Source organism: Tursiops truncatus, chromosome 14 (assembly GCF_011762595.2).
Source record: "Tursiops truncatus isolate mTurTru1 chromosome 14, mTurTru1.mat.Y, whole genome shotgun sequence".
NCBI lineage: Eukaryota > Metazoa > Chordata > Mammalia > Artiodactyla > Delphinidae > Tursiops > Tursiops truncatus.
In genome coordinates, this window is record NC_047047.1 from 10,924,374 (window position 1) to 10,951,110 (window position 26,737).

The following is a 26,737-nucleotide window of genomic DNA, read 5'->3' on the forward strand; positions in this document are numbered from 1 at the left end:
CCTCCCTGTTCCAGAGACTGTGGGTGGAACACTCTATTCCATCCCTACCCTGCAATAACAAAGCAGCAACCCCTCACTGTCCCAACTAGGGAGTGAGGGGAGGAATGGAGAGGGAGGAAATAGAGAAAAGGACTTTCTAAATACATGTATGAAATCGTGGTGTGTTTTTTAGGATTAAAAAACAAAAATGACAGAAGAACTAGTATATATAAAGTTTTTGTGAAACTGACCAACAATGAGTGACCCATGTGTGAAACTGACCAACAATGACACAGTAAAAGATCTGAGAACTAAACACTGATGTATAACACCATTCGGTTCTCAAACTGGCCTCTAGGTAACGTGGAAATTGAGGCAGACCACAGTCTCATTACAGGAGCAGACAGGAAAAAAGACCCAATCAGTAAAGGAATAGCTAGAAAACTTTTAGACAATGACCAACCTACTCCAGACAAACACGATAGGAAAATACTGCACCCCACCCCTCGGCCCTGTGAGCAAAGGCCAGGAGGGAGCCTGGACTTCCATTATCACCTGGCTGTAATGAGGCACCCATCTGGGAAAAACAAAAACAAAAAGCTAACAGTACTTTGGGTTAGCAAGAATGTAAAGAAACTTCGAGAGCTCTCATACACTGTTGGAGGCAAGGAGCACAACCTTGCAACCTTGATGCAACCTACACTTTGGAAAACAATGTGGCACCATGCGGCTAAGTTGAACATGCATATATTCTAAAGGCTAGGAGATATATATTTTTTAAAAACTTTTTAAGCATTGTTTATTAGAGGAAACAGCAAAACAACCCTAGTGGCTGGTAAAGTTCTGGTATAATCATACAACAGAAAACTAGGTAACAGTGCATGAGTCAACAGCTACACGTTAACACAAATAAATCTAAAAATAATATAATGTTGAGCAAAATAAGTCAGAGAAGAGTATGTGGTATGTTTTCTTTATATGAAAATCCAAAAACAAGGAAAACTAAACAATTTACTCGTCAGTGATACATACATAACTGCAAAAACTAGTAATAAAAACAAGGGACTGATTTATTCCAAGTAAGGATCTCTGGGGGATGAGGATACAATGAGGAAAGAAAATCCAAGAGACTGTAAATATATGGCAACATCCTATTTCTTAACCTGGGTAGTGGTTATATGAATGTTTGCTTCATTATCCTTCAAACGGTATTTAAATTTCATAATTTAAATTTGTAAAATTTACATTATTCCATATGTAAAGTTCACAACTGTTTAAAAAGACACAGACAACATATATATTATACATTTAATACAATGAAACTTTAATAAAACTTTGAGACTTAAGAAAGCTACCCATACATCAATTTCAAAACTATATTCTTTATAAAACTTTAATTAACTTTTTTCTTTTTTTAAAATTATCTATATTCATTAAAGTTTCCCCAACTGCCCTGTTTTCATACTGCCAACCCATCTAATGACAGTAGTCCTAGACCTCCAAATACGGCCCAACCTAAATTGAAGACTTCATTGTCAACTCTTACAAGAATCTTCTGCCAAATTCTATAGACAGGAGGTAAAAAATTTTAAATATCAAACTAAACTAACATTAAAAAATAATTATTAAGGAATTAGTCCTACTAAAAGCATGAAATGCTATTTATTACTTACCCGAACCACTCCTGTGTACAGCACCAGGTTTCCACTGCTTTCCAGGACCAGCATAGTGTCTATCTTCTAAAAAAAAAAAAAAAAGGCAAAAATTTTATTTTCCAATCTGTACAAATTATAAAGCACAACGACTTTCAACTTCTCAAGAAATGTGCCTGCATTTACCTCCACTGGAGCTGCATCCTTTGCCTGTATGTTGGTGACGGAGCCAAAGATGAGCTGGGTTTTATCATTACTCTCTTGAAACTTTACACATCTAAATATTCAAATTAAAAGAGAAATACACTATTGATATATGCAACAGCCTCTACTGATCTCAAGGGTATTATACTAACTGTAAAAAGCCAATTTCAAAAAGTTACTTACTGTATGATTCCATTTATAAAACATTTTCAAATGACAAAATTATAGAGATGGAGAACAGATTAGTGGCTGCCAGGGATTGGGGACTGCGGTAGATGGGTGTGGTATATGTGACTCTCAAGTGGGTAGCATGAGGAAGATCTGTGAGGTGATAAAGAAGTTCTGAATCTTGATTGGGGTGTTTTCACAAATCTACACGTGATAAAATTTCATGGAATCAGATACACACACACATGAGTACATGTAAAACTGAAGAAGTTTGAATGAGGCCCGTGATTGTACTGATGTCAATTTCCTTGTTTTAACAATGCACTATAGATATGTAAGATGTTACCTCTGGGGGAAAAAGTGCAGGCTCCACAGGACCTCTACTACTTTACAACATCCTGTGATCTATAATAATTTCAAAATTAAAGGTCAATAAATTGGTAAATATATAAATACACATTTTACCTAAGAAGATAAATGAATGGCTAATAAGCGCATGAGAAGATGCTCAACATCATAAGTCATTAGGGAAATGCAAATTAAAACCACTTCAGGGGCTTCCCTGGTGGGACAGTGGTTAAGAACCCGCCTGCCAGTGCAGAGGACATGGGTTTGAGCCCTGGTCCAGGAAGATCCCACATGCCCCGAAGCAACTAAGCCCGTGCGCCACAACAGCTAAGTCTGCACTCTAGAGCCCGCGTGCCACAACTACTGAAGCCCAACTGCCTAGAGCCTGTGCCCTGCAACAAGAGAGCCAAGCCACCACAATGATAAGCCCGTGCACCGCAAGAAGAGTAGTCCCCCCACTTGCCACAACTAGAGAAAGCCCACACACAGCAACGAACACCCAATGCAGCCAAAAAATATAAATAAAATTTTTAAAACACACTTCAGGGCTTCCCTGGTGGCGCAGTGGTTGAGAATCTGCCTGCTAATGCAGGAGACACGGGTTCGAGCCCTGGTCTGGGAGGATCCCACATGCCGTGGAGCAACTGGGCCCGTGAGCCACAACTGCTGAGCCTGCGAGTCTGGAGCCTGTGCTCCGCAACAAGACAGGCCACAATGGTGAGAGGTCCGCGCACCGCGATGAAGAGTGGCCCCTGTTTGCCACAACTAGAGAAAGCCCTCGCACAGAAACAAAGACCCAACACAGCCAAAAGTTAATTAATTAAATTTTTTTAAAAAAGTAACTGTACCATTTAATTAAATAAAAATAAAAACACTTCACACCCACCAGAAAGGCTATAATCAAAGAAAATGACAATATCAAATCTTGTCAAAAGGAACCAAGATGGTGGAGTAGAAGTAGAAGGGAGTGCTCTCACTCCCTCTTGTGAGAACACCAGAATCACATATAGCAGCTGGACAATCATCGACAGGAAGACACTGGAACTCACCAAAAAAGATACCCCACATCCAAAGACAAAGGAGAAGCCACAATGAGATGGTAGGAGGGGCGCAATCAGTAAAAATCAAAGCCCATAACTGCTGGGTGGGTGACTCACAAACTGGAGAACGCTTATACCACAGAAGTCCACCCACTGGAGTGAAGGTTCGCAGCCCCACATCAGGCTTCCCAACCTGGGGGTCTGGCAACGGGACGAGGAATTCCTAGAGAATCAAACTTTGAAGCCTAGTGGGATTTGATTGCAGGACTTCGACAGGACTGAGAGAAACAGAGACTCCACTCCTGGAGGGCGCACACAAAGTAGTGTGTGCATCGGGACCCGGGGAAGGAGCAGTGACCCCAGGGGAGACTGAACCAGACCTACCTGCTAGTGTTGGAGGGTCTCCTGCAGATGCAGGGGGTGGCTGGGGCTCACCGTGGGGACAAGGACACTGGCGGCAGAAGTTCTGGGAAGTACTCATTGGCATAAGCCCTTCCAGGGTCTACCATTAGGCCCACCAAAGATCCCAGATAGGCTCCAGTGCTGGGTTGCCTCAGGCCAAACAACCAACAGGGAGGGAACCCAGCCCCACCCATCAGCAGTCAAGTGGATTAAAGTTTTACAGAGCTCTGCCCACCAGAGCAACAGTCAGCTCCACCCACCACCAGTCCCTCCCATCAGGAAACTTACACAAGCCTCTTAGATAGCCTCATCAACCAGAGGGCAGACAGCAGAAGCAAGAAGAACTACAATCCTGCAGCCTGTGGAACAAAAACCACATTCAAAGAAAGACAGACAAGATGAATAGGCAGAGGGCTATGTACTGGATGAAGGAACAAGATAAAACCCCAGAAAAACAACTAAATGAACTGGAGATAGGCAACCTTCCAGAAAAAGAATTCAGAATAATGATAGTGAAAATGATCCAGGACCTCGGAAAAAGAATGGAGGCAAAGATCGAGAAGATGCAAGAAATGTTTAACAAAGACCTAGAAGAATTAAAGAACAAACAAACAGAGATGAACAATACAATAACTGAAATAAAACTACACTAGAAGGAATCAATAGCAGAATAACTGAGGCAGAAGAACGGATAAGTGACCTGGAAGACGGAATGGTGGAATTCACGGCTGCAGAACAGACTAAAGAAAAAAGAATGAAAAGAAATGAAGACAGGGCTTCCCTGGTGGCGCAGTGGTTGAGAGTCCGCCTGCCGATGCAGGGGACACGGGTTCGTGCCCCGGTCTGGGAAGATCCCACATGCCGCAGAGCGGCTGGGCCCATGAGCCATGGCTGCTGAGCCTGCGTGTCCAGAGCCTGTGCTCCGCAACGGGAGAGGCCACAACAGTGAGAGGCCCGCGTACCACCAAAAAAAAAAAAACAGAAATGAAGACAGCCTAAGAGACCTCTGGGACAACATTATACGCAACAACATTCACATTATAGGGGTCCCAGAAGGAGAAGAGAGAGAGAAAGGACAAGAGAAAATATTTGAAGAGATTATAGTCGAAAACTTCCCTAACATGGGGAAGGAAGTAGCCACCCAAGTCCAGGAAGGGCAGCGAGTCCCATAGAGGATAAACCCAAGGAGAAACACACCGACACACACAGTAATCAAATTGGCAAAAATTAAAGATAAAGAAAAATTACTGAAAGCAGCAAGGGAAAAACGACAAATAACATACAAGGGAACTCCCATAAGGTTAACACCTGATTTCTCAGCACAAACTCTACAAGCCGGAAGGGAGTGGCATGGTATATTGAAAGAGAAGAAATGGAAGAACCTACAACCAAGACTACTCTACCCAGCAAGGATCTCATTCAGATTCTATGGAGAAATCAAAAGTTTTACAGACAAGCGAAAGCTAAGAGAATTCAGCACCACCAAACCAGCTCTACAACAAATGCTAAAGGAACTTCTCTAAGGGGGAAACACAAGAGAAGAAAAGGACCTACAAAAACAAACCCCAAACAATTAAGAAAATGGTCATAGGAGCATATATATCGATAATTACCTTAAACATGAATGGATTAAATGCTCCAACCAAAAGATACAGGCTTGCTAAATGGATACAAAAACAAGACCCACATATATGCTGTATACAAGAGACCCACTTCAGACCTAGGGACACATACAGACTGAAAGTGAGGGGAAGGAAAAAGATATTCCATGCAAATGGAAATCAAAAGAAAGCTGGAGTAGCAATACTCATATCAGATAAAACAGACTATAAAATAAAGAATGTTACAAGAAACAAGGAAGGACACTACATAATGATCAAGGGATCAATCCAAAAAGAAGATATAACAATTATAAATATATATGCACCCAACACAGGAGCACCTCAATACATAAGGCATCTGCTAACAGCTATAAAAGAGGAAACCGACAGTAACACAATAATAGTGGGGGACTTTAACACCTCACTTACACCAATGGACAAATCATCCAAAATGAAAATAAATAAGTAAACAGAAGCTTTAAATGACACAACAGACCAGATAGATTTAATTGATATTTATAGGACATTCCATCCCAAAACAGCAGATTACACTTTCTTCTCAAGTGTGCACGGAACATTCTCCAGGATACATCACATCTTGGGTCACAAATCAAGCCTCAGTAAATTTAAGAAAATTGAAATCATATCAAGCATCTTTTCTGACCACAACGCTATGAGATTAGAAATCAATTACAGGGAAAAAAACGTAAAAAACACAAACACATGGAGGATAAACAATACGTTACTAAATAACCAAGAGATCACTGAAGAAATCAAAGAGGAAATCAAAAAATAACTAGAGACAAATGACAATGAAAACACGACGATCCAAAACCTATGGGATGCAGCAACAGCAGTTCTAAGAAGGAAGTTTATAGCTATACAAACCTCAAGAAAACAAGAGAAATCTCAAATAAACAAACTCACCTTACGCCTAAAGGAACTAGAGAAAGAAGAACAAACAAAACCCAAGGTTAGCAGAAGGAAAGAAATCATAAAGGTCAGAGCAGAAATAAATGAAATAGAAACAAAGAAAACAATAGCAAAGATCAATAAAACTAAAAGCTGGTTCTTTGAGAAGATAAACAAAATTGATAAACCATTAGCCAGACTCATCAAGAAAAAGAGGGGAAAGACTCAAATCAATAAAATTAGAAATGAAAAAGGAGAAGTTACAACAGACACTGCAAAAACACAAAGCATCATAAGAGACTACTACAAGCAACTCTATGCCAATAAAATGGACAACCTGGAAGAAATGAACAAATCCTTAGAAAGATATAAGCTTCCAAGACTGAAACAGGAAGAAACGGAACATATGAACAGACCAATCACAAGTAATGAAATTAAAACTGTGATTAAAAATCTTCCAACAAACAAAAGCCCAGGACCAGATGGCTTCACAGGTGATTCTATCAAACACTTACAGAAGAGCTAACATGATCCTTCTCAAACTCTTCTAAAAAATTGCAGAGGAAGGAACACTCCCAAACTCATTCTATGAGTCCAGCATCACACTGATACCAAAACCAGACAAAGATACTACAAAAAAAGAAAATTACAGACCAATATCACTGATGAATATAGATGCAAAAATCCTCAACAAAATACTAGCAAACAGAATCCAACAACACATTAAAAGGATCATACACCATGATCAAGTGGGATTTATCCCAGGGATGCAAGGATTCTTCAATATACGCAAATCAATCAATGTGATACACCATATTAACAAATTGAAGCATAAAAACCATATGATCATCTCAATAGATGCAGAAAAAGCTTTTGACAAAATTCAACACCGATTTATATAAAAACTCTCCAGAAAGTGGGCATAGAGGGGACCTACCTCAACATAATAAAGGCCATATATGACAAACCCACAGCAAACATCATTCTCAATGCTGAAAAACTGAAAACATTTCCTCTAAGATCAAGAACAAGACAATGTTGCCCACTCTCACCACTATTATTCAACACAGTTTTGGAAGTTTTAGCAACAGCAATCAGAGAAGAAAAATAAATAAAAGGAATCCAAATCGGAAAAGAAGTAAAACTGTCACTGCTTGCAGATGACATGATACTATACATAGAGAATCCTAAAGATGCTACCAGAAAACTGCTAGAGTTAATCAATGAATTTGGTAAAGTAGCAGGATACAAAATTAATGCACAGAAATCTCTTGCATTCCTATACACTTACGATGAAATATCTGAAAGAGAAAGTAAGGAAACCCTCCCATTTACCACTGCAACAAAAACAATAAAATACCTAGGAATAAACCTACCTAGGGAGACAAAAGACCTGTATGCAGAAAACTATAAGACACTGATGAAAGAAATTAAAGATGATACCAACAGATGGAGAAATATACCATGTTCTTGGATTGGAAGGATCAATATTGTGAAAATGATTATACTACCCAAAGCAATCTACAGGTTCAATGCAATCCCTATCATATTACCAATAGCATTTTTTACAGAACTAGAACAAAAAAATCTTAGAATTTGTATGGAGACACAAAAAACCCTGAATAGCCAAAGCAGTCTTGAGGGAAAAAAACAGAGCGGGAGAAATCAGACTCCCTGACTTCAGACTATACTACAAAGCTACAGTAATCAAGACAATATGGTACTGGCACAAAAAGAGAAACATAGATCAATGGAACAAGATAGAAAGCCCAGAGATAAACCCACAAACCTATATGGTCAACTAATCTATGACGAAGGAGGCAAGGATATACAATGGAGAAAAGACAGTCTCTTCAATAAGTGTTGCTGGGAAAACTGGACAGCTACATGTAAAAGAATGAAATTAGAACACTCCCTAACACCATACACAAAAATAAACTCAAAATGTATTCGAGACCTAAATGTAAGACCAGACACTATAAAACTCTTAGAGGAAAACATAGGAAGAACACTCTTTGACATAAATCACAGCAAGATCTTTTTTGATCCACCTCCTAGAGAAATAGAAGTAAAAACAAAAGTAAACAAATGGGACCTAATGAAACTTCAAAGCTTTTGCACAGCAAAGGAAACCATAAATAAGATGAAAAGACAACCCTCAGAATGGGAGAAAATATTTGCAAACGAATCAACAAAGGATTAATCTTCAAAATATATAAACAGCTCATGCAGCTCAATATTAAAGAAACAAACAACCCAATCCAAAAATGGGCAGAAGACCTAAATAGGCATTTCTCCAAAGAAGACATACAGATGGCCAAGAGGCACATGAAAAGCTGCTCAACATCACTAATTATTAGAGAAATGCAAATCAAAACTACAATGAGGTATCACCTCACACCAGTTAGAATGGGCATCATCAGAAAATCTACACACAACAAATGCTGGAGAGGGTGTGGAGAAAAGGGAACCCTCTTGCACTGTTGGTGGGAATGTAAATTGATACAGCCACTATGGAGAACAGTACAGAGGTTCCTTAAAAAACTAAAAATAGAATTACCATATGATCCAGCAATCCCACTACTGGGCATATACCCAGAGAAAACCATAATTCAAAAAGACACATGCACCCCAATGTTCACTGCAGCACTATTTACAGTAGCCAGGTCATGGAAGCGACCTAATGCCCATCAACAGACGAATGAATAAAGAAGTTGTGGTACATATATACAATGGAATATTACTCAGCCATAAAAAGTAACGAAATTGGGTCATTTGTTGAGACGCGGATGGATCTAGAGACTGTCATACAGAGTGAAGTAAGTCAGAAAGAGAAAAACAAATATCGTATATTAACACATGTATGTGGAACCTAGAAAAATGATACAGATGTACCAGTTTGCAGGGCAGAAGTTGAGACACAGATGCAGAGAACAAATGTATGGACACCAAGAGGGAAAGCCGCAGGGGGTTGGGGATGGTCATGTGATGAATTGGGTGATTGGGATTGACATGTATACACTGATGTGTAAAAAATTGATGACTAATAATAACCTGCTGTATAAAAAAATAAATAATATTCAAAAATTTAAAAAAGAAATCTTGTCAAGGATGAAGAAACTGGAACACTCAAACATTACTGGTGGGAATGTAAAATGGTACAGCTTATTTGGAAGACAAATTTAGCAATTTCTTTAAAAGTTTACAATGAATTTATCATTTGATCCACTCCTAGTTATCTACCTATCTATCTACATGAAATCATGTATGTCCACACAAAGGCTTTGGCTCCAATGTTCATAGTGCCATAATTCACAATGGTCAAAAAAGTGTAAACAAACCAAATGCCCATCAACTAATGACTAGATAGACAAAATGTGGTATATTTATACAATACTACAAAGCAAGAGGAATAAAATATTTATACATGTTATACATGGTAGGCCCTAAGAAACATGCTAAGTGGAAGAAGGTGGACACACAAAAAATTATATATTGTACGATTCTATTTACATAAAATATCCAGAAAAGGCAAATCTGCAGAGGCAGAAAGCCTATATACTGGTTGCCTGAGGTTGGGAATGGGAACAGAGACTGAATGCAAGTCAAGCACAAGAGATCTTTTTAAAGTGATAGAAATTTTTAAAACTGGATTGTGGTGATACTGCATAACTGTAAACTTACTAAAAATCATTAAACTGTACACTTAAAACATGTTAATTTTATGGTATGTAAATTATTTCAATAAAGCTACTTAAGTCAAAAAAAAGAGAGAGAGAGAGAGAGAAAAAGAAAAAGAAAAAACAGTCCTAAGTTTATTTATACCAAATGAATGAGATACATAAACGCACTTACCGTAACTGGAGCTGGGACTCTACTAAAAAGCACAAGAACTTCTGCCCACATAGATCAGATGTAATAAAGACTTTTGAGGCCTGTGAATTTTTCTCCCTGTAATAGATATATTAATAAAGAAACTGTTGGCACTCACTTAAAAATCTACCATAGTAATTATTAAAAGTCTTTGAAAATATTCTACAGGAAATACTACTTGGGCCAAGCAATAACCTTGAAAACACAAAAGCAGTTCTAAGAATTGAACTTCATGATCTCTAAGATTCCTTTCAGCTCTTTGACTCTGAGTCCACTACACAGCTTTTTTGGGGAAAAATTACAATAAATGTAATCATTACCAACAGACTTTTTAATTCCACATTATGCAAGCTGCCTACTGCTAAAGTAATGCAAACTTGAAGAGATCTTAAACCTCTTACAGGGTCTAAGGGGTCAGACATTTTATAACATGACCTCTCCAATCTATCCTCTCTCTCAGATTAGGCTCCACTTCATCCCTTTTTTTTAACCCATACTCAAAAATTCTCTATTCTCAAAAATTTCTTTGTAACTCTGTACAATAAGGATCTGCAATATATCCAACTTAGCAATAAGGTATTTAAAGACAAATGATTTTTAAATACAGGGAATTTTTATTCTATATATAAGGAATTTTTATTTTATAAGAAATTTTTATTTTATATATATAAAAATAGAACATACTTCAACACTGTACTCACATCTTTCCTTTCCTCCAACTGCCTATCCCTGACCTGCCAGCCTAAGAACATGCGCTTGTCTTTCTACTCGGATGTGGAGAGCTTAAGGCCGTACAGCCAGCTGTATTTTCAGTGCTTTCCCTGCTCTGGGTATATAGTCTTTTCGTAGCCTACTCTCTCATATTAAAATGAGTCTTTAAATACAGAGATGGACTAAATATTAGATTATATAAAGGACTTACTGTTAATTTGGCTGGGTGTAAAAATGGTAGCATGGTTAGGTAAGAAAATGTCCTTACTTTTTAGAGAAACACACTTAGGTATTTAAGGGCAAAAATGAAGACTAATTTTCTCTAACATAGTTCAGGAAAAACAAAACTCTCCCTTGACCCTGAGATTCCCTCAGCTAGTTTTGTATCCTCATTCCCATTCAAAGGCAAACTCCCTGGACAGTCTGTATACCTATGTTCACCTCCTCGGTCCCCATTTACTTTTTCCACCCCATTCCACTCCACCCTAGACCCCTACCCCCAGGTGCTCTGGCCAAGGTCACCAGTGACCTTGCCATCCAGGTACTGCCTCTCTGAGCTCACCTAAGAGTGCCACACTTCACCAGCACCTGGCAACATTGGCATCTTCTTCTCAAAAGCCACTTTTCTTGTGTTCTATGACATGTCCTGCTGCTTCCCCCACCTGACCTCTCTTGCTCTGTCTCTCTGCAGCAGCTTTATCTCTTTTCACCCCTCCCAAATCTTAAGTTTCCAAGACTTTAGTCACTAGCCCTCTCTGATTCTACACAGCCTGGTTTTAACTATTCGGAGGCCACAGACTCTGAGAATCTAATGAATGTTAAACCCTCTGCTAAAGAAAAGGCCTATACACCACACATCCCCATGATTACTATCTTTGATTCCAGAGGGTTACCAGAACCCCTGCAACTGCAAGCTCATCCACAGGCCCTCCTCGAACCCAACCTCTACACACTCCATAAACTCCAATCCACCTGTCTTGCCTCAATCACCACTGATAAGTGACTGCTCTGACCCCTGAGTTTATGACCCACATATAAAGCACCTTCTTACAGCTCTCATCAAACAGAACAGCCCAAAAGGCCATCTGTCTCCACCTCCTCTTTCGCAGCCCTTTCCCCTCCTCCTGCACAAACAAATGGAGAGTATTTTTAATTCCCTGAACAAACCACACATTCACACTTCTGCACTTTTCTTCTGATCCCCTCTAACTACTGTGTACTGCCTCGCTTACCCACCCAGGAAATACCTAGTCATCTTTCCAAAGCCCTACCAGCAGATGAGCAGTGCCACCATCCTCCAGCTGTCTCTTTCTGAGGACAGGGACAGCAACTTATTTGCTGATAAACCACAGCCACTAGTACACACACTGGCATTGACTGAATGACTGATTAAAGAGAACATAAAAGGAGGAAGGTCACATGGAACAGAGGTCTGAGTTGTGTTTCCCAGAAAAACAGCTGATACTCAACTAACATAAAGACAAAACTTAAGAAAAATGTTATAAATTCCCAAGTTTCCTAATCTACAGAAATTAGTTGTCTCTCCCTAAAACATCAAACACCTCAAATCTGAGAGATTACTAAGGAAGAAATAGCAAATGACAAAAGAATATTTTTATGATCACCTTAATATCACTAACATCCTCTACTGAAACTGAGGTAGCCTTTAATATATATCTCTATGTATTTCAGAAATATTAATAACTGCTTATACCCAAAGGAAGCTTTACACAAAATGCCAAGTATTTTCTAAAACTTTTAGTATCATATTTCTTTGAATATAAAAATATATACTCCAAACCTTATATTAGTAATCGTTTCTGTCCATAAATGGTCCATACAAAGTTCAGGAACAATTGGCTCTGTTTCTGGTGCAAGAAAGGAGCCGTTAGAATTACTATTTGGAGAATGAGAAATACTGTGTCTCTTTGGAGATTGATTATGGCTTGAAAGGTTGAACCTTTGCACCCCTGAAAAAGAGTGCACTCCTAAGGCTGGAGAATGAGCACGACTGCAAAATAAAGAGAAAAGAGTGCACCACAATTAATAACACAGGCTGATATAACACACTTTCTAATAAAGCTTTCCAAATTCTATGTATGGAGAGTATTCATAACATAAACCCAGTCAGAAATACAATTTTTTTAAAAAGGAGTAGCTACTTAAACGGTTTGTCAACATGCTTTATTATATTCTAAGGATTTAGAATTCCTGTTAGAATTCTTTTTCTTTAACTGAAGATCAGTTCATTTTCTGCCTCAGAAAATCAATTATTTATACCAATATTATTCAAAAAAGTTTAAACTATGTTCCTATACATTCAAACATATACACACCAACAAAACTATGTCCCTATTGTACCAGACAGATATTAACAAAAACAAAAGAAAAGCTAATGCAAATTAAGACAAAAGAAAACAGTACCAAAAAATTTCTGTAATTAATATTCACCAAACTGCTGCCACTTAGTGGTAAAAATGAGGCACTCTTACAACAAGCACTGGCAGTCTCTAAATATGACTCAGTGAAAAAGTAACACAGTAGGCCTGGAAGTCTTAGTAAAAATAGCACAACTGGAATAATGCTGTTTTCTCTAAAAGATACTCAGGATCTGTCAACAGAAATTTTAAATCCTTCAAATCACAAGAGAAAGTTTTAAAAGAAGGTATCTTTTTCTTGGGATGTCTTGTTTAAAGCAAGGAAATGCTTCCACACTTAATTCCCACCTGAGAGCTGCCATGTTGGAAATGGAAGGTGAGCGGGAGTGTAGGCTGGGCGAGGAGGCTGAGCGACTCTGGCTGTGGATGGAGGAGTAGTTCTGGAAGGGGGAAGCCACGGGGGAGTCTCCCCTGGAGAGGCTTCTGAGGTGTGCTGTGAGCGAGCTGCTGGTGGCCACATTCTGTGGGGTGCCCCCCTGTTCAGAGAACTTTAAAACAACATTCTCTTCCTTAAGTCAAAATGAAAAGGGGGAAGGAGCAGAAAATAATTAGATTAAAAGGGCAATTTCCTTGTGAGAATGCAGGGTAGTTGCCAGTTATTAAAGATATAATATCTTTTTATCTAAAGCACTCAACCTATTTCACAAGTGATTCTTCTAAAAACCTGCAAAGTTTTTAGTATTAACTATCCTTTTCTATTAAGAAGTGATCTGCCTTCACCCTTACCTCTGTTTTGACTCTCCGGAGAGCCCACACAGAATGCAAACCTTGAACGGTGTCATAGGTCATTACAACGGAGGGATCAGTGTTGAGAAAAACAATTTTCATTGCATGATCTACAACATAGTGTACCCGTGATGAACCAAAAAGACCTTAAAGACAGAACAGAAATGATCAGGTATAGAACAATGGACTTTTACAAGACTGTTGTTTATGAAGTGACTTCTTGCAATTCCTAAAGATAAAGAGAAATCAAGGCAATTAAGGCACAAAAATCTATTAATATATTACATAATTAACCCTCAATTTTTAATAAATTTATTTGGGCATCAATTCCTTTAAAATATATTAAAGATGAGAATCTTACGAGTTTTGATTTCACACACATGCAACTAAATGTTGAAGGTTTGTGCTGACTAAACCATTAAATTCATCAGCCACAGGTAAAAGGTCCATGACTCCTTTAATAACTGACTTATTCTTAAATTACACTCAACCATTCGACCAAGTTTGACTTCCTTACAGGTTCTTTTCTTCTCTAAGAAATCTGTTCTCTACTATAACTATTCAAACAGTGCTGAACAGTACACTACTGTTTCTGCTTTACTGGATACACATGCAAAATAAGTTTTTTCCTAGTGAGTCCAGCTTTTACATCTACAGTACCATAAACTGGTTTCTACATCCTTATTTGACTGTCTCCTAAATGTTGCCATCTCAGTTAAAATACTGAAAAATTTAAAAAGAATTATTTTATAAAAGGAGTACTTTATAAAGAAAGAAATAAAAATCATTCATAATTCCACTCAAAACAACCTCTACTAATATATTTTGGGAGCACTCGTCTGAGTTTTTTTTTTTCCTATACAGACATATTTTTTATGTTCTTACAAAATTAGGATGATATTGCAGTTAGTTTTGTACCTTACTTAACATTATGAATAAGCAATTCCTGAGGTCATTAAATATTATTCAAAAACATGATCAATAATGGCTGCATACCATTCAATCACACACTCTGACATGTTTTTTTAGGTTGTTTGTAGTTGTTAGCAGTATAATATAGAATTATCAATAAACTTTTTCTGTAAAAGGCCAAAGAGTAAATAGTTTAGGCTTTGCAGACATACTGACTCTGTAGCATAATTTTTTTTGTTTTCTACAACCTTTTAAAAGGGTAAAAACCACTCTTGGCTCTTAAGCCTTAGAAAAATAAACTGGATTTAGCCCCCAGGCTGTAGTTTGCCAAGCCCTGATATAGAAGATAAAAACCTCAGTGGTATTTCAGAATATATACTTGGGATAAAGTCCTTAAAGTAAAATTGGTCAAAGAATATAAATATTTTTTTTTAGCCTTCAAGTCCTCATTATTCATAATAGCCTATGTTTGGTCACATTTAAAATTTTAAAACAAGCATCTAGAAATACCTCTAGGAACTATTAAAAGTCTGAGTCCCAGCAAATTATGTTATTATGAGCAGGGAAAATAAAATATTAAAAATTTCCAAAGTAAAGGTCTAAGGCCCTACATTTCTTTATTCCAAAAAAAGGAAACGATTTTAGTTTATCTAAGTATTGTTCATTTACTTACTAATTACTAAGGAACAAAGTCCAGAGTCATCTACAGGTAAGTTAGAAAATATATCAGTATTTCTGGTTGATGTATAGGCTCTATTTTTACTAAAAGAATAGCTGTTAAAACAATTAATACCAGGGTATTCAATGAATTAATTAATATGAATTATTTTCATAATAAGAGTTATTTTTAAATGCTTAAATTATATTATTTTTATAAAAGAAATCTAATTTTCATAAGCTCCTTTATTTCCTCCCCAGCCCCAAACTTAAAAGAGAGCCTACGTAAAAGAATTTATAAATATACACTTACTTCCAGATTTACAAACAAGAGGTGTGATTTCATCTAGTGGATGCAGCATGCTGAACATAGTGGGTAAAGGTTCTCTAGTAAAGAACAAATAAATAATCACCAACGTAAGATGACTCCATTTGTGCACAAATTTTGTACTTTCCTTGCAAAGAAATGTCTTCTGCAGATTACACTAACAACTAGAAACCTACCATCTCAAAAAGCAACCCTCTAAAAACTTTTGACCTACTGTTTTTCACAGTATCTTCTATTTTATTCCTAGAAATCTTTCCTCTTATGCAGGGTAAATTTGCGCGCGCGCACACACACACACACACACACACACACACACACACACACGGAACTCAGTGTAGCCCAGGTAGTATCTGAGCAGCAGTCAACACCTTTCAGAACAAACAGAGTAATGGGCATAAGGCAGTCATTTTTTTTTTAAAACCTCTCTTAGTGGCAGTGTCTCTAACAACTAGGAAAGAAATTTTGTCTTCTAGACCTATTGACAAAAGAGAGTATTTAAAAATAAAAAGAAGAAACACTTCAAGTAAATGAAATGGCTGCATTTTCTTAAGGAGTGACTGAAAAAAGGAAAAAACAGACCTTCTATCTAAACACAGAGAGAGATTAAAATCTATAAGCAGTTTTCTTAAAACTCATTGTCTACTACTTGTACCACACTGTGACAGGTACTGTATGTTCCTGCCCGTCAACGAGCTCACAGCTGATTAGGGAGACAAAGTAAACACACTATAATTTATTACGCACCTAAGACATAAGAAGCGCTATGTCAAGAGATTATATACATTAGCTTGTTAAATTACTGCATAAATCCTAAGAAATAAATGACAGTATTCTTCCTGTAACAGATAAGGAAACTAAAGCCAAAGCTAATGATTTGCCCAAAGTAACATGATGGAAAAAATGGCAGAGCTAAGAATTGAGTTTTGTTATCTTTAAGCCAAGTGTTTGCTCAATTTTACTACTTGGGGAAAAAAGCTGTAGATAATTAAGAGCCAAGTGAGAAGTAGAACTCATAAGGGTACAATGCTGAGATGAGAGAAAAAGGCATCTATCTGTGCTGACAGCATGGAAATTATCATCATCCCAAACTTTTGGGTAAACAATTTTACCTTAGAACCAACCAAAAAAAGCCCAAGGAATCATATTCTGACCTGCATACCTGGGTGGGCCTGGAGGAACCTCATGTGAAGAGCTGCTTCGTTCAAACAACAAGCCATACTTCGTGGGCCAAACATTTGCAACCTATTGGGTAAAAGGGTGAGGAAAAAAACAGAAGTAAAAGAAACTATTCTTTATAACATGTTTTTACGAAACATTACAGAACATTAGATTTCCTTCCAATTTAATAAGAGTTTTGCAAAGTAACAATCATTAACTATAATTTTTTTAAGTAATTCTAACAAGTAAATCTAAGACAAAATCAAATCTAAGGAAGAGAAGTTCGACCTGAAATTCCTGCCAGTAGCTAATATCAGTACCAAAATGACAGTGTGATTAAAGTGTAACAATAGCATTAGGGCATGAAAAAGATAATGAGAAACAGGAGAAAGACTAATATTGCTCAAGTGCTTGAATAAAACCAAAATGATTTCTTCTATGTCACTTAAACTGAAAAAAAACCTCTCAGAAAAGACTTCATAATTCACTTCACTAAATAATTTATTTTTAAGACAAAGGATGGAAATGGTAAGCCACTACAAGTTTATTTCAGTAAAAATAACATTTTTGATTACAAGACATGAGAGTAGCAATACTTCTGAAACCAATTAATTCAAGAATATTCTCCAGTAAAACACAAAAACACTGAAACACTCAAGTTTACCTGAAAAGGTAAAGAAGCTATGTAATCCTTTCCTTCTATGCTATGCATGTTAATACATGAGCTTTGCAATATACATATGCATTTTTCTACTTCATCACTACCTGAAAAGAGAGAGTACAACAAGATATATGCATTGTTTTCAAAACAAAAATCCCAATAATCATAAATTGCAATTCCCGGGACTTCCCTGGTGGCACAGTGGTTAAGAATCTGCCTGCCAATGCAGGGGACACGGGTTCCAGCCCTAGTCCAGGAAGATCTCACATGCTGCGGAGCAACTAAGCCTGTGCAGCACAACTACTGAGCCTACGCTCTAGAGCTCGAGAGCCACAACTACAAGCCCAAGCGTCTAGAGCCCGTGCTCTGCAACAACAGAAGCCACCGCAATGAGAAGCCCGCACACTGCAACAAAGAATAGCCCCTGCTCACCGCAACTAGAGAAAGCCCGCATGCAACAATGGAGACCCAACACAGCCATAAATAAATAAATAAATAAATGTTTTAAAAATAAATGAATTGCAATTCCCAACAACACAAATTCTTTAATGCACAATATAAAAATGCTTGCGCTAACCCACCATTATTAGTGGCTTACTTATTTTGAATGAAAAAAAATGAGATAAACATTTGGAATCATCATTAAGATCAAATAAAATTTCAAAAAGGAACTTACTGTAGTCCTTTTCAGACTTATCCTGTGATATAATGAAGTCACACCACAACGCCTAAAATCAAAACAAAATGCTTACCTAGGAAAATGACATCTAAATAATAACCTATTAACTAATGGTATCTAAATAATAGTGTCACCTACATAACGGTCCCTCCTCATCAGCTCAACACATATACCATGGGAACAAAGAAAAATAAGATAAAATTAGACTAATTAATGATAACTATCTTAAGGAAAGATAAACTATGCTTGCAAATAAAAAGAAAAGGGAAAACAAAATCAAGAAACGTACTAGATAGCTTTGCAGCAAAAGTGAATTCAAATAGTGGTTCAACCTGTAGTAAACCCTATATCCTATACAAAGCTAAAGATTATCAGAAGAGTTGAAAATTGCCAAGCTATTTTATAATCTCCAGACTTACCTAATCTTGTCATTCTCTGACTCGCCAGAAAGAATGTTTAGAAAAACATTTCCCTTTCTTAAGGGCCCATCTTAAAAATATATATACAAACTAGGAAAAGCCGTTAAACTTCAACTGACAATCACTTATTGAAATTTTTAATGGCATTTTTATGTGTCTTTTTAATTGTGGTAAAATATACATAACATAAAATTTACCATCTTAACCATTTTTCAGTGGTATTAAATACATTCACAATGTTACATGAGGGGGAAATTATCAGCAAAAAGAGCACTGGCTTTGACACTCCTGGATGGAAATGCTTTCACACATGCTCTCAAATTTGGGAATAATTCAGTTGACCCTTCCTAATAAATTGTTAGAAGAGTACAACACTCATCAGGAAATAGTTCATGGAAAAAAAAAAAAGCAGTGTCGAGGTACGATTTCAGTGTCTACAAATGGGGAACTTCACATGAGTAAAAAGCTTCTAAAAACCTCCTGTCAGTAGCCTAACAATTAATGCAACCAACAAAAATGTTTTCACTTCTCCCCCAACTTGATATTCTAAAAACTTTCAGTAAGAAAAGATGAAACAGTACAGTGAACATCTGTCTCACCTGAATTCTGCCGTACCTGTTTAAGGGCATTTGAGTACACGTGGAATTGCAGGGGGCAGGGGCTATTTGAAAATTGCACACATCATGACACTTTACCCCTAATCACTTCATCGTGCATTTCCTAAAACTAAAGATGTACTCCTATATAACCACAAAACCGTCATCCCACCTGAGGAAAAATAATGTAATTTTCTTCTAGCACCTGATGTCCAGTCCATTTTAGCAAGTAATTCATAGGGTAATACCTTGGTGCCATGGTAATATCCTTTCACCCAAGAGTGTTAATATCCATTAACAATCCTTTTCTGAATCCATTATTACACTGGAGGTTACAAAGTGGTGATTTTTTAACTCTACCCTTCTTTCTATATTAGCTGGCATTCGTCCATAAAAAAGGGTGTTCCTTCATTAACTCAAGATGAACTGCACGTCTTCCTAGAAAGGCAGGGCAAATGCTTAATTCCTTCCCTTTACCGATTTTCATAATAGAGTTAGGTGTAATAGCCAACTGCAATGATAACAAGTTAGGTTTTTTCTTTCTCTTTCTGATTATCACTAGGAACCAGATTTTTATTTATTGAATACTCTGTAATCAATTATAATCATCATGTGTTACAGTATTCTTTGTACCCTCAATGTCTTAGAAATTTTTACTGAGAATAACAAATTGAATTACTCAAGAACAGTGTTTAAAGACTATCATTAAATTGACAAAAGATGATGTAAAAAAAGTGATGATACAGAAAACAAATGAAATTTTTTAAATGGACACCCAGCTGCTGGGACCATTACACTGTTTTTATTATTTCTGTTAAATTTTAGGACAAAAACTTTTTTAAGTGTTAAGTAGTCAATCAAACGCTAAAATTCAAATCAACTCACCTGTTGAACAGGACTGTCAACTGTAAACGCTTTATAAACAGCCAATGCCTGGCTTTTACTTCCTTTGCTCCAGATAACCATATTTCCAGCCACATAGAGTTCCTCATCATAATCTACTTCTTCTCCAATTTCACTTACGCCTTTCCTTAACTGCCAGCTCTCCTTAAAAATTAACACATGTAGGACATGTTCAAGCACTTTTTTCCAAAGTATGGAGCAGGATTTATTAATTAAATCAAATAATCATTCAGAGACAAGTTTCCTACTCTCTCTTTGCCTGGGGAGTAAGACTCAATCTAAGCCCAATTCTTAGAAGCTTAGTGCCACTGATTAACAAAGTGGGGTGTGTGCATATGTGTATTATATACCTTACAGGATGTTTTATATTATACTACTATATTATTTGCCCCAAATATAAACAAACAAAAATTATACCATATCTATAGATCAAAAAATGAAACCAACATGCTAGGGAAACTAAAATGGTATATTAGGTGCATGGGGAAGTGATGGAGAGGGGGCAGGAAGGTGCACATGGGAATCACTGGGGGAGTTTATTCACAGGGTAGATTTCCCTGCTTCACAACTAAATATACATTCACCTTCCTTCCCTTGTCCCACTCATCAAAATAAATGGGAGAGAGAAAGGTTCAGATTTCTAACTACATAGACTTCCTCTCCCTGAGATTTTGGTATCCCAAAAGGAATGAAAGTGGAATAAGGTGGGAAAGACTGATTTCCTGACACACGCTAACATCTCATTCTCCGATTTAAGAACTAGTACTCTATCTACTTATGTGGCATTTTCTTTGTCCTCAAGAAACATGTAAGTCTTTTTGCAGCAGGGACCATTTCTAACTCTACCATCTAATAATCAAACAACATGAAATCTGGTCCCCACATACTAAGGGAAGAGAAAGAGGTTTAGAATGGACCATAATCATAGCACTTATTATAAAACCATGAGTTATATGCCTAAATAAACGGTTATGACACCATAATACAATGAAGTCATTATTTTAGTCTTGACTGAAATTACCAAATCTTAACCACTACCCTAGAAGTAGCATTATACTCATTTCTCAGTTGCAGGTAGCCTTAAATTACAAGTAGATCACAACATTCTATATTTCAAAAATACAATGGTAAACTTAACGGAACCTTCTGTTTCTCGTGGATCGTAACCTCCTGAAGGGATCCCACCAAGCCAGCGGCACCATCAGAAGACCATAACTCCGACGCTGGCTGCAGCTGGCGAAGCTGAAGGTTCAAAGCATTAGGGTGGTGCTTGCAGTGGTCTCGACCAAAAGGAACAAATTCCTGCAAATCCCCGGCTGCAATCATTGTTGCCCCTTCTTCATAGAAGTTCGACATGGGTTCCAAATATCAACATTATTTCTGTATGAATTCAAACACACTCTGGTCAGCTTCTAGAGTTAAAACCAGAATAAAATATCATAAAAGTTTACAGAAGAGTCATTAATCCTTAGATGAGTGTCAATCCTATTACACTGGAGGTGTACAAGTAATTAAAACATCAAAGGTCATTCCAGATCTGACTCTCAGGTGATTACAGTTATTGCCACATTTTAGTTGGAGACTGACCAATAGACGGTTACCACCAAAGGAAACCGCTGGGTTGAGACAAGCACTTACATCCCACAACACCTGTCCTATTCTCCTACTACTATATGCTAGTTTTTCCACACTTCACATATGAAGTATTTAGACAAGTTGTACTTTACAGTCCCATGACTGCCCGGCTTCTCAACATTTAAGGTCATTTCTGTTCAGCTGTTGGAAACTCATTTGAAAAGCACACCTCAAGGACCACTGGCATATTGGAATGAAACAAACAAAAAAAACACCAAAAAACACATATTACTTCTAATTCGTCACAAGTTGAACTACTCGTTTCAGCTGACCAATCCACAAAAGACCTAATAAACTGTCAAATGTCACCAGTAGTTTTGACACCCCAATCCACCTAAACATATGACTACAATCAATTCCAATTTGGGGTCCAAACACAGGAAACCAAGGCATGAAGAACTCTGGCCATGGGACAGCCACACCTGCAGCAAATTTATGAGTCCTAGCTTTTAATTAACACAACCTATTACAGTACAGCTTCTCACTATAAAGATGTGGCTGAGCTGTGGGTGGAACCATGCCCCTTTACTTCCAAAACATTTCTACATACAGCAGTTGACAGCTAGTAAAATTCACTGTATAATGTGGTATATAAGGTGGATGCCAGTTCTCTCTCTAAGAAAACACCTACATTAAAAATGGATTCTGTGGCATCACATTTAAGCTACGATCCTCAAACAGATCAAAACCAACGTTTGACCACAGCACCACAGACAACTTTAAAGGGTTTGAAATGGCACTCACAATTAAAAGTTTAACTAGGGCTTCCCTGGTGGCGCAGTGGTTGAGAGTCCGCCTGCCGATGCAGGGGACACGGGTTCGTGCCCCGGTCCGGGAAGATCCCACATGCCACGGAGCGGCTGGGCCCGTGAGCCATGGCCGTTGAGCCTGCACGTCCGGAGCCTGTGCTCCGCAACGGGAGAGGCCACAACAGTGAGAGGCCCGCGTACGGCAAAAAAAAAAAAAAAAAAAAAAAAAGTTTAACTAAATTTGACTTATATTTCTCATCTGAGGTCTTTTTGGCATCAGTAGGGTTTTTTTCCCCGCAATATCTCAAAGCCCCTGTAGTTCCTATGCAGCTCCTCTAGGGTCAAAGTTATTTTGCTATGAATTAAATGCTATTCCTGACATAACCATATGCCACAATCAAAACACTTTTATTTTCCTCCCGCTAAAATTCAGAATTGAGAAGACCTGAACTTGGGATATAACTAAAACAGTACCTTATAAAACTTACAAGAAAAAAATAAAATTCAGCTGGCCTTCTTATATTCTAGTCAACAGGATAACCAACATTAAAAATCTTGCGAGTTCATCCGACTTCAGTTGTGCAATTTTGAAACGTTATCCTATTAAAACTTTGAGAGGGGCTTCCCTGGTGGCGCAGTGGTTGAGAGTCTGCCTGCCGATGAAGGGGACACGGGTTCGTGCCCCGGTCCGGGAAGATCCCACATGCCGCGGAGCGGCTGGGCCCGTGAGCCATGGCCGCTGAGCCTGCGCGTCCGGAGCCTGTGCTCCGCCACGGGAGAGGCCACAACAGGGAGAGGCCCGCGTACCGCAAAAAAAAAAAAACAAAAAAACGTTGAGAGAAAATTACAAAAATATTAATTATGGTTATTTTCATAGTACAATATCTTTTTGTACTAATTAAGGCGACACATTTAATACTTTTGCAATACCCCAAATTTTTATGTTTTTACTTATTAGGGGACAACATAAAGAACTACAGATGAAAGTACTGTATTAAATTGATATGCTATAAAACAAGATATCAGCATTGCTTACTAGGAACAAAAACTACCCCGCCAGAGGTAACCACACAGTTGCTTCAAGAGTAAACCCAAATGCACACAGAAGACACCTTGAGTTGAGACTCCGCAAAAAGGCAGAGCTTCCCCGGCCTCTTTAGGGTCAGGTGAAACAGTCTAAGAGCCTGGGTCTCAGAACATCGTATCACAGCGGCAAGGGGCTGAACTAGAAGCTAAGGCCCACACGGGACACCGCGTTTAGCTCAGGAAGGAAGCCGGCGCAGAGTGGAGCAGGAAGGTGCACCCCGTAAAGCCCAGCCCGCAAGCTGGGATCCTCTTGGCTCTGGCGCCCGCTCAGGGCCCGCCCCGGGCTCCCAGCCCTCCGGGTCACCGCGCGCGGGTAGGCCTCGGGTCGGGTGAGAGGGCTACCGGACAGGCAATGAACCACCAGGCGCTGCGGGCCTGGGCCCTTACCTGTGTGACTCGGGACGCGTCAGGCGCGGCGAGCCCCGGCTGCTCCCCGGAGGCGCGGGGGCCGAGGGGGCCCGAGGGTGGCGGCGGGGACGGTCACGGTGACTCCTCGGCCGCTGCAGCTTCTCATTCCCTCTCCCTCCCCTATTCCGGAGGAAGACTGGGCAGCAGCTGCGAACACGACTGCTAATGACAGGCAGGCGTGCAGGAGAACCACTCAGGCGAGCTGTTCAAATGGACGCGTCCATGTTGAATTTCCCGTCCTGCTTCGCGCCGAGGCGGGGCTTCGCCGGGAGCGAGCGGCGTTCCCGCGGTCCTAGCGCCTCCGCAGTTGCACGAAGGAAGAGCGAGGAGGAATTTGCTGGGTATTTATTTGTACCTTCAGCCTGTACTGGGATAGGATCTTCCTGGCATCCAGATCTTCCCCAGGTCATGTCAGTACGAGCCTGAACTGCGTCATAACTATGAATTAGAAGGTTTTCTGGCCAACTTCGCTCTCGCCTCCTGACCCCCAAATTGGAGATATATGCCTGCAGGCTTGGGGGACGGTGGGGACTCTACTGATTTTCTCTCTTTACCAGTGCACTTTAACCTTTTGGGGGTCCGGACCTTTTGAAAAGTTGATGAACGGTATAGAGGTCCTCATAAAAACGTTGCGTGTAGTAATCTGAGCTTCACAGAGACTTCCCCTAGCAATTCATAGATCCAGGTTAAGAACCCCAGCTTTACCCCTCCCTCCCTGTCTGTGGGTTCAACCATAAAGTATCACACTTGTGGAAACTGTATAACTCTGTTGAGCTCTAATCTCCCATTGCGTGGTGTCGCTATGTTAAAAGGATTGATAGGCGTCCTATTGCCTGAGAAATAAAGTTCAAATTCCTTATCCAGAAATATAAAGTTGCCTGAAACTTTATGTCTTCACTAAAATTATCTCCTTAGGGTCTCCAAACACATCTTGCACTTCGTGGTATCTTGGTTCATTCTCATCTCTTTGTTTGAAATGTCAACCTTCAGGGTTTAGCTCAAATGGCCTCTTTTCAGAAGGCTTTACTCCAACAGGAAGGAGCCTGCTGAGGACTGAATATTTGTGTCTCCTCCCCAAATTCCTGTGTTGAAACCTAATGGCCTATGTGGTGATACTAGGAGGTGGGACCCTTAGGAAGTGCTTAGGTCATGAGGGTGGAGCCCTCATGAAAGGGATTAGTGCCCTTATGAAAGAGACCCCACAGAGCTCCCTGGCCCCTTCCACCAAAGGAGGACACAGCAAAAAGACGACTGTCAATGAACCAGGAAGCACAACCTCAGCAAACACTGAATCTGCTAGCACCATGATCTTGGACTTTCCAGCCTCTAGAACTGTAAAGAATAAATATTTGTTGTTCATAAGTTTATGGTATAGCAGCCCAAAGGGATCAAGATAGAACTTAGTGTATCTTAGACTTTGAGACCAAAATATCCCCAGACATCCCTGCCCTGAGGGTACACATGAGGTCAAATTAACAATCACATTAACAATGCTCTGCCTTTATCTTTTACCTATTTCCTCCTACAGGGTCCCCCCTCAGCACCACTCCCCCTCTAAGTCCTCTTCCTACCAGTCCTCTTCCTGACCTGGTCTTTCTGGGAGAAACAACATCAGGACATATCCCAGTTGCCTCTCAGAGTCTCTGAGTGCCACCCTCCACCTCTTGCCCCACCTCAGCCACCACCATGGCCTGACCATACGTGGACACTCCTAGAGAAAGGGACACCATAGGCTGGTTCCACCAGCCCTGTCAGCCCCACTACCAGCCACTTGCCACAGAGGATGAGGCCCTCTGCCCTGGCTTTGCTGTGCCATCAGGCCATTGTCACACTCCCTGGGGCACTGGCTTGGAGGGAATGCCTCCCCATGGGGTGTGCAAGCTGATATAAACCCAAAAGTGTAGGGAGCAAATTTAGATCAAGGCAAATTTTGTTCAAGAGGAGCAAGGCAGGAAGGAGCCAGAGACATAAATTCCCTTTTCTTTTCCCTCTGGTGGACTGTTCTACAGCATGGTTTCTTTGCACAGCCTACCAGACATCCTCTGTGGCTGAGTGGGCACGCCTGCCAAGCAGTCAGCTGAGTTTTTGGGCAGTGGCCAATGCAGTGCTTCTCATCCTTCCCTTCCCTTCCCTTCATTCTCTCTATCGTGGGCTAAAGCATCAGCACTCATCAAATTCGCCTTCAGCTCTACGTTTTCGAGAACACAGTCCACAAAGTGTGTCCTATGCGGCTTATTGTCCAGTCTGTGAATAGAGTTACTGAAAGGGTTCGCACAGCTCTTCTTCCTGGATCTTCCTTTGTCTGCCAATAAATTCTCTCAAGATGCCTCTCCGTGGCCTCCGCCTATGATGTTTTCCCAGAACTGGGGTTCCCTGAAACACAGGACTTTCCATTTTAAAATCAGACATCCCAAGCAAGCTGGGACCACTGGTCACCCTAATTTGCAGTCATAAGAGGCAGTTTTCACATGCATTTGAGCAAAACCTAACCT

The 26,737-nt window shown here is 39.3% G+C and overlaps 1 protein-coding gene across 14 annotated transcripts in view; it reads right to left on the reverse strand.

Annotated features, from left to right (window-relative positions):
* ANAPC1 (anaphase promoting complex subunit 1) overlaps positions 1 to 24,471 on the reverse strand; it is a 155,106-nt gene extending 130,635 nt beyond the window's left edge. For 7 of the 14 annotated variants that reach the window (XR_012325605.1, XR_004521806.2, XR_012325604.1 and 4 more), the window contains exons 1-13: positions 24,225 to 24,468; positions 21,511 to 21,747; positions 20,350 to 20,511; positions 18,447 to 18,498; positions 17,774 to 17,874; positions 17,111 to 17,193; positions 15,937 to 16,010; positions 14,055 to 14,200; positions 13,617 to 13,837; positions 12,692 to 12,901; positions 10,162 to 10,257; positions 1,818 to 1,908; positions 1,653 to 1,718 (exon numbers count right to left, since the gene is read on the reverse strand). Coding sequence is in view for 11 of the 14 variants with exons in the window: in XM_073791128.1 (XP_073647229.1) it covers positions 1,653 to 1,718; positions 1,818 to 1,908; positions 10,162 to 10,257; positions 12,692 to 12,901; positions 13,617 to 13,837; positions 14,055 to 14,200; positions 15,937 to 16,010; positions 17,111 to 17,193; positions 17,774 to 17,874; positions 18,447 to 18,498; positions 20,350 to 20,511; positions 21,511 to 21,723 (1,515 nt within the window). In the remaining 3 variants the exon portion in view is untranslated. Of the gene's footprint in view, positions 1 to 1,652; positions 1,719 to 1,817; positions 1,909 to 10,161; positions 10,258 to 12,691; positions 12,902 to 13,616; positions 13,838 to 14,054; positions 14,201 to 15,936; positions 16,011 to 17,110; positions 17,194 to 17,773; positions 17,875 to 18,446; positions 18,499 to 19,712; positions 19,903 to 20,349; positions 20,512 to 21,510; positions 21,761 to 24,224 lie in introns of those variants that run through there. The other 7 variants (XM_033838561.2, XM_073791130.1, XM_019931058.3 and 4 more) reach the window with 6 other exon arrangements.
* Positions 24,472 to 26,737: the final 2,266 nt, after the last annotated feature.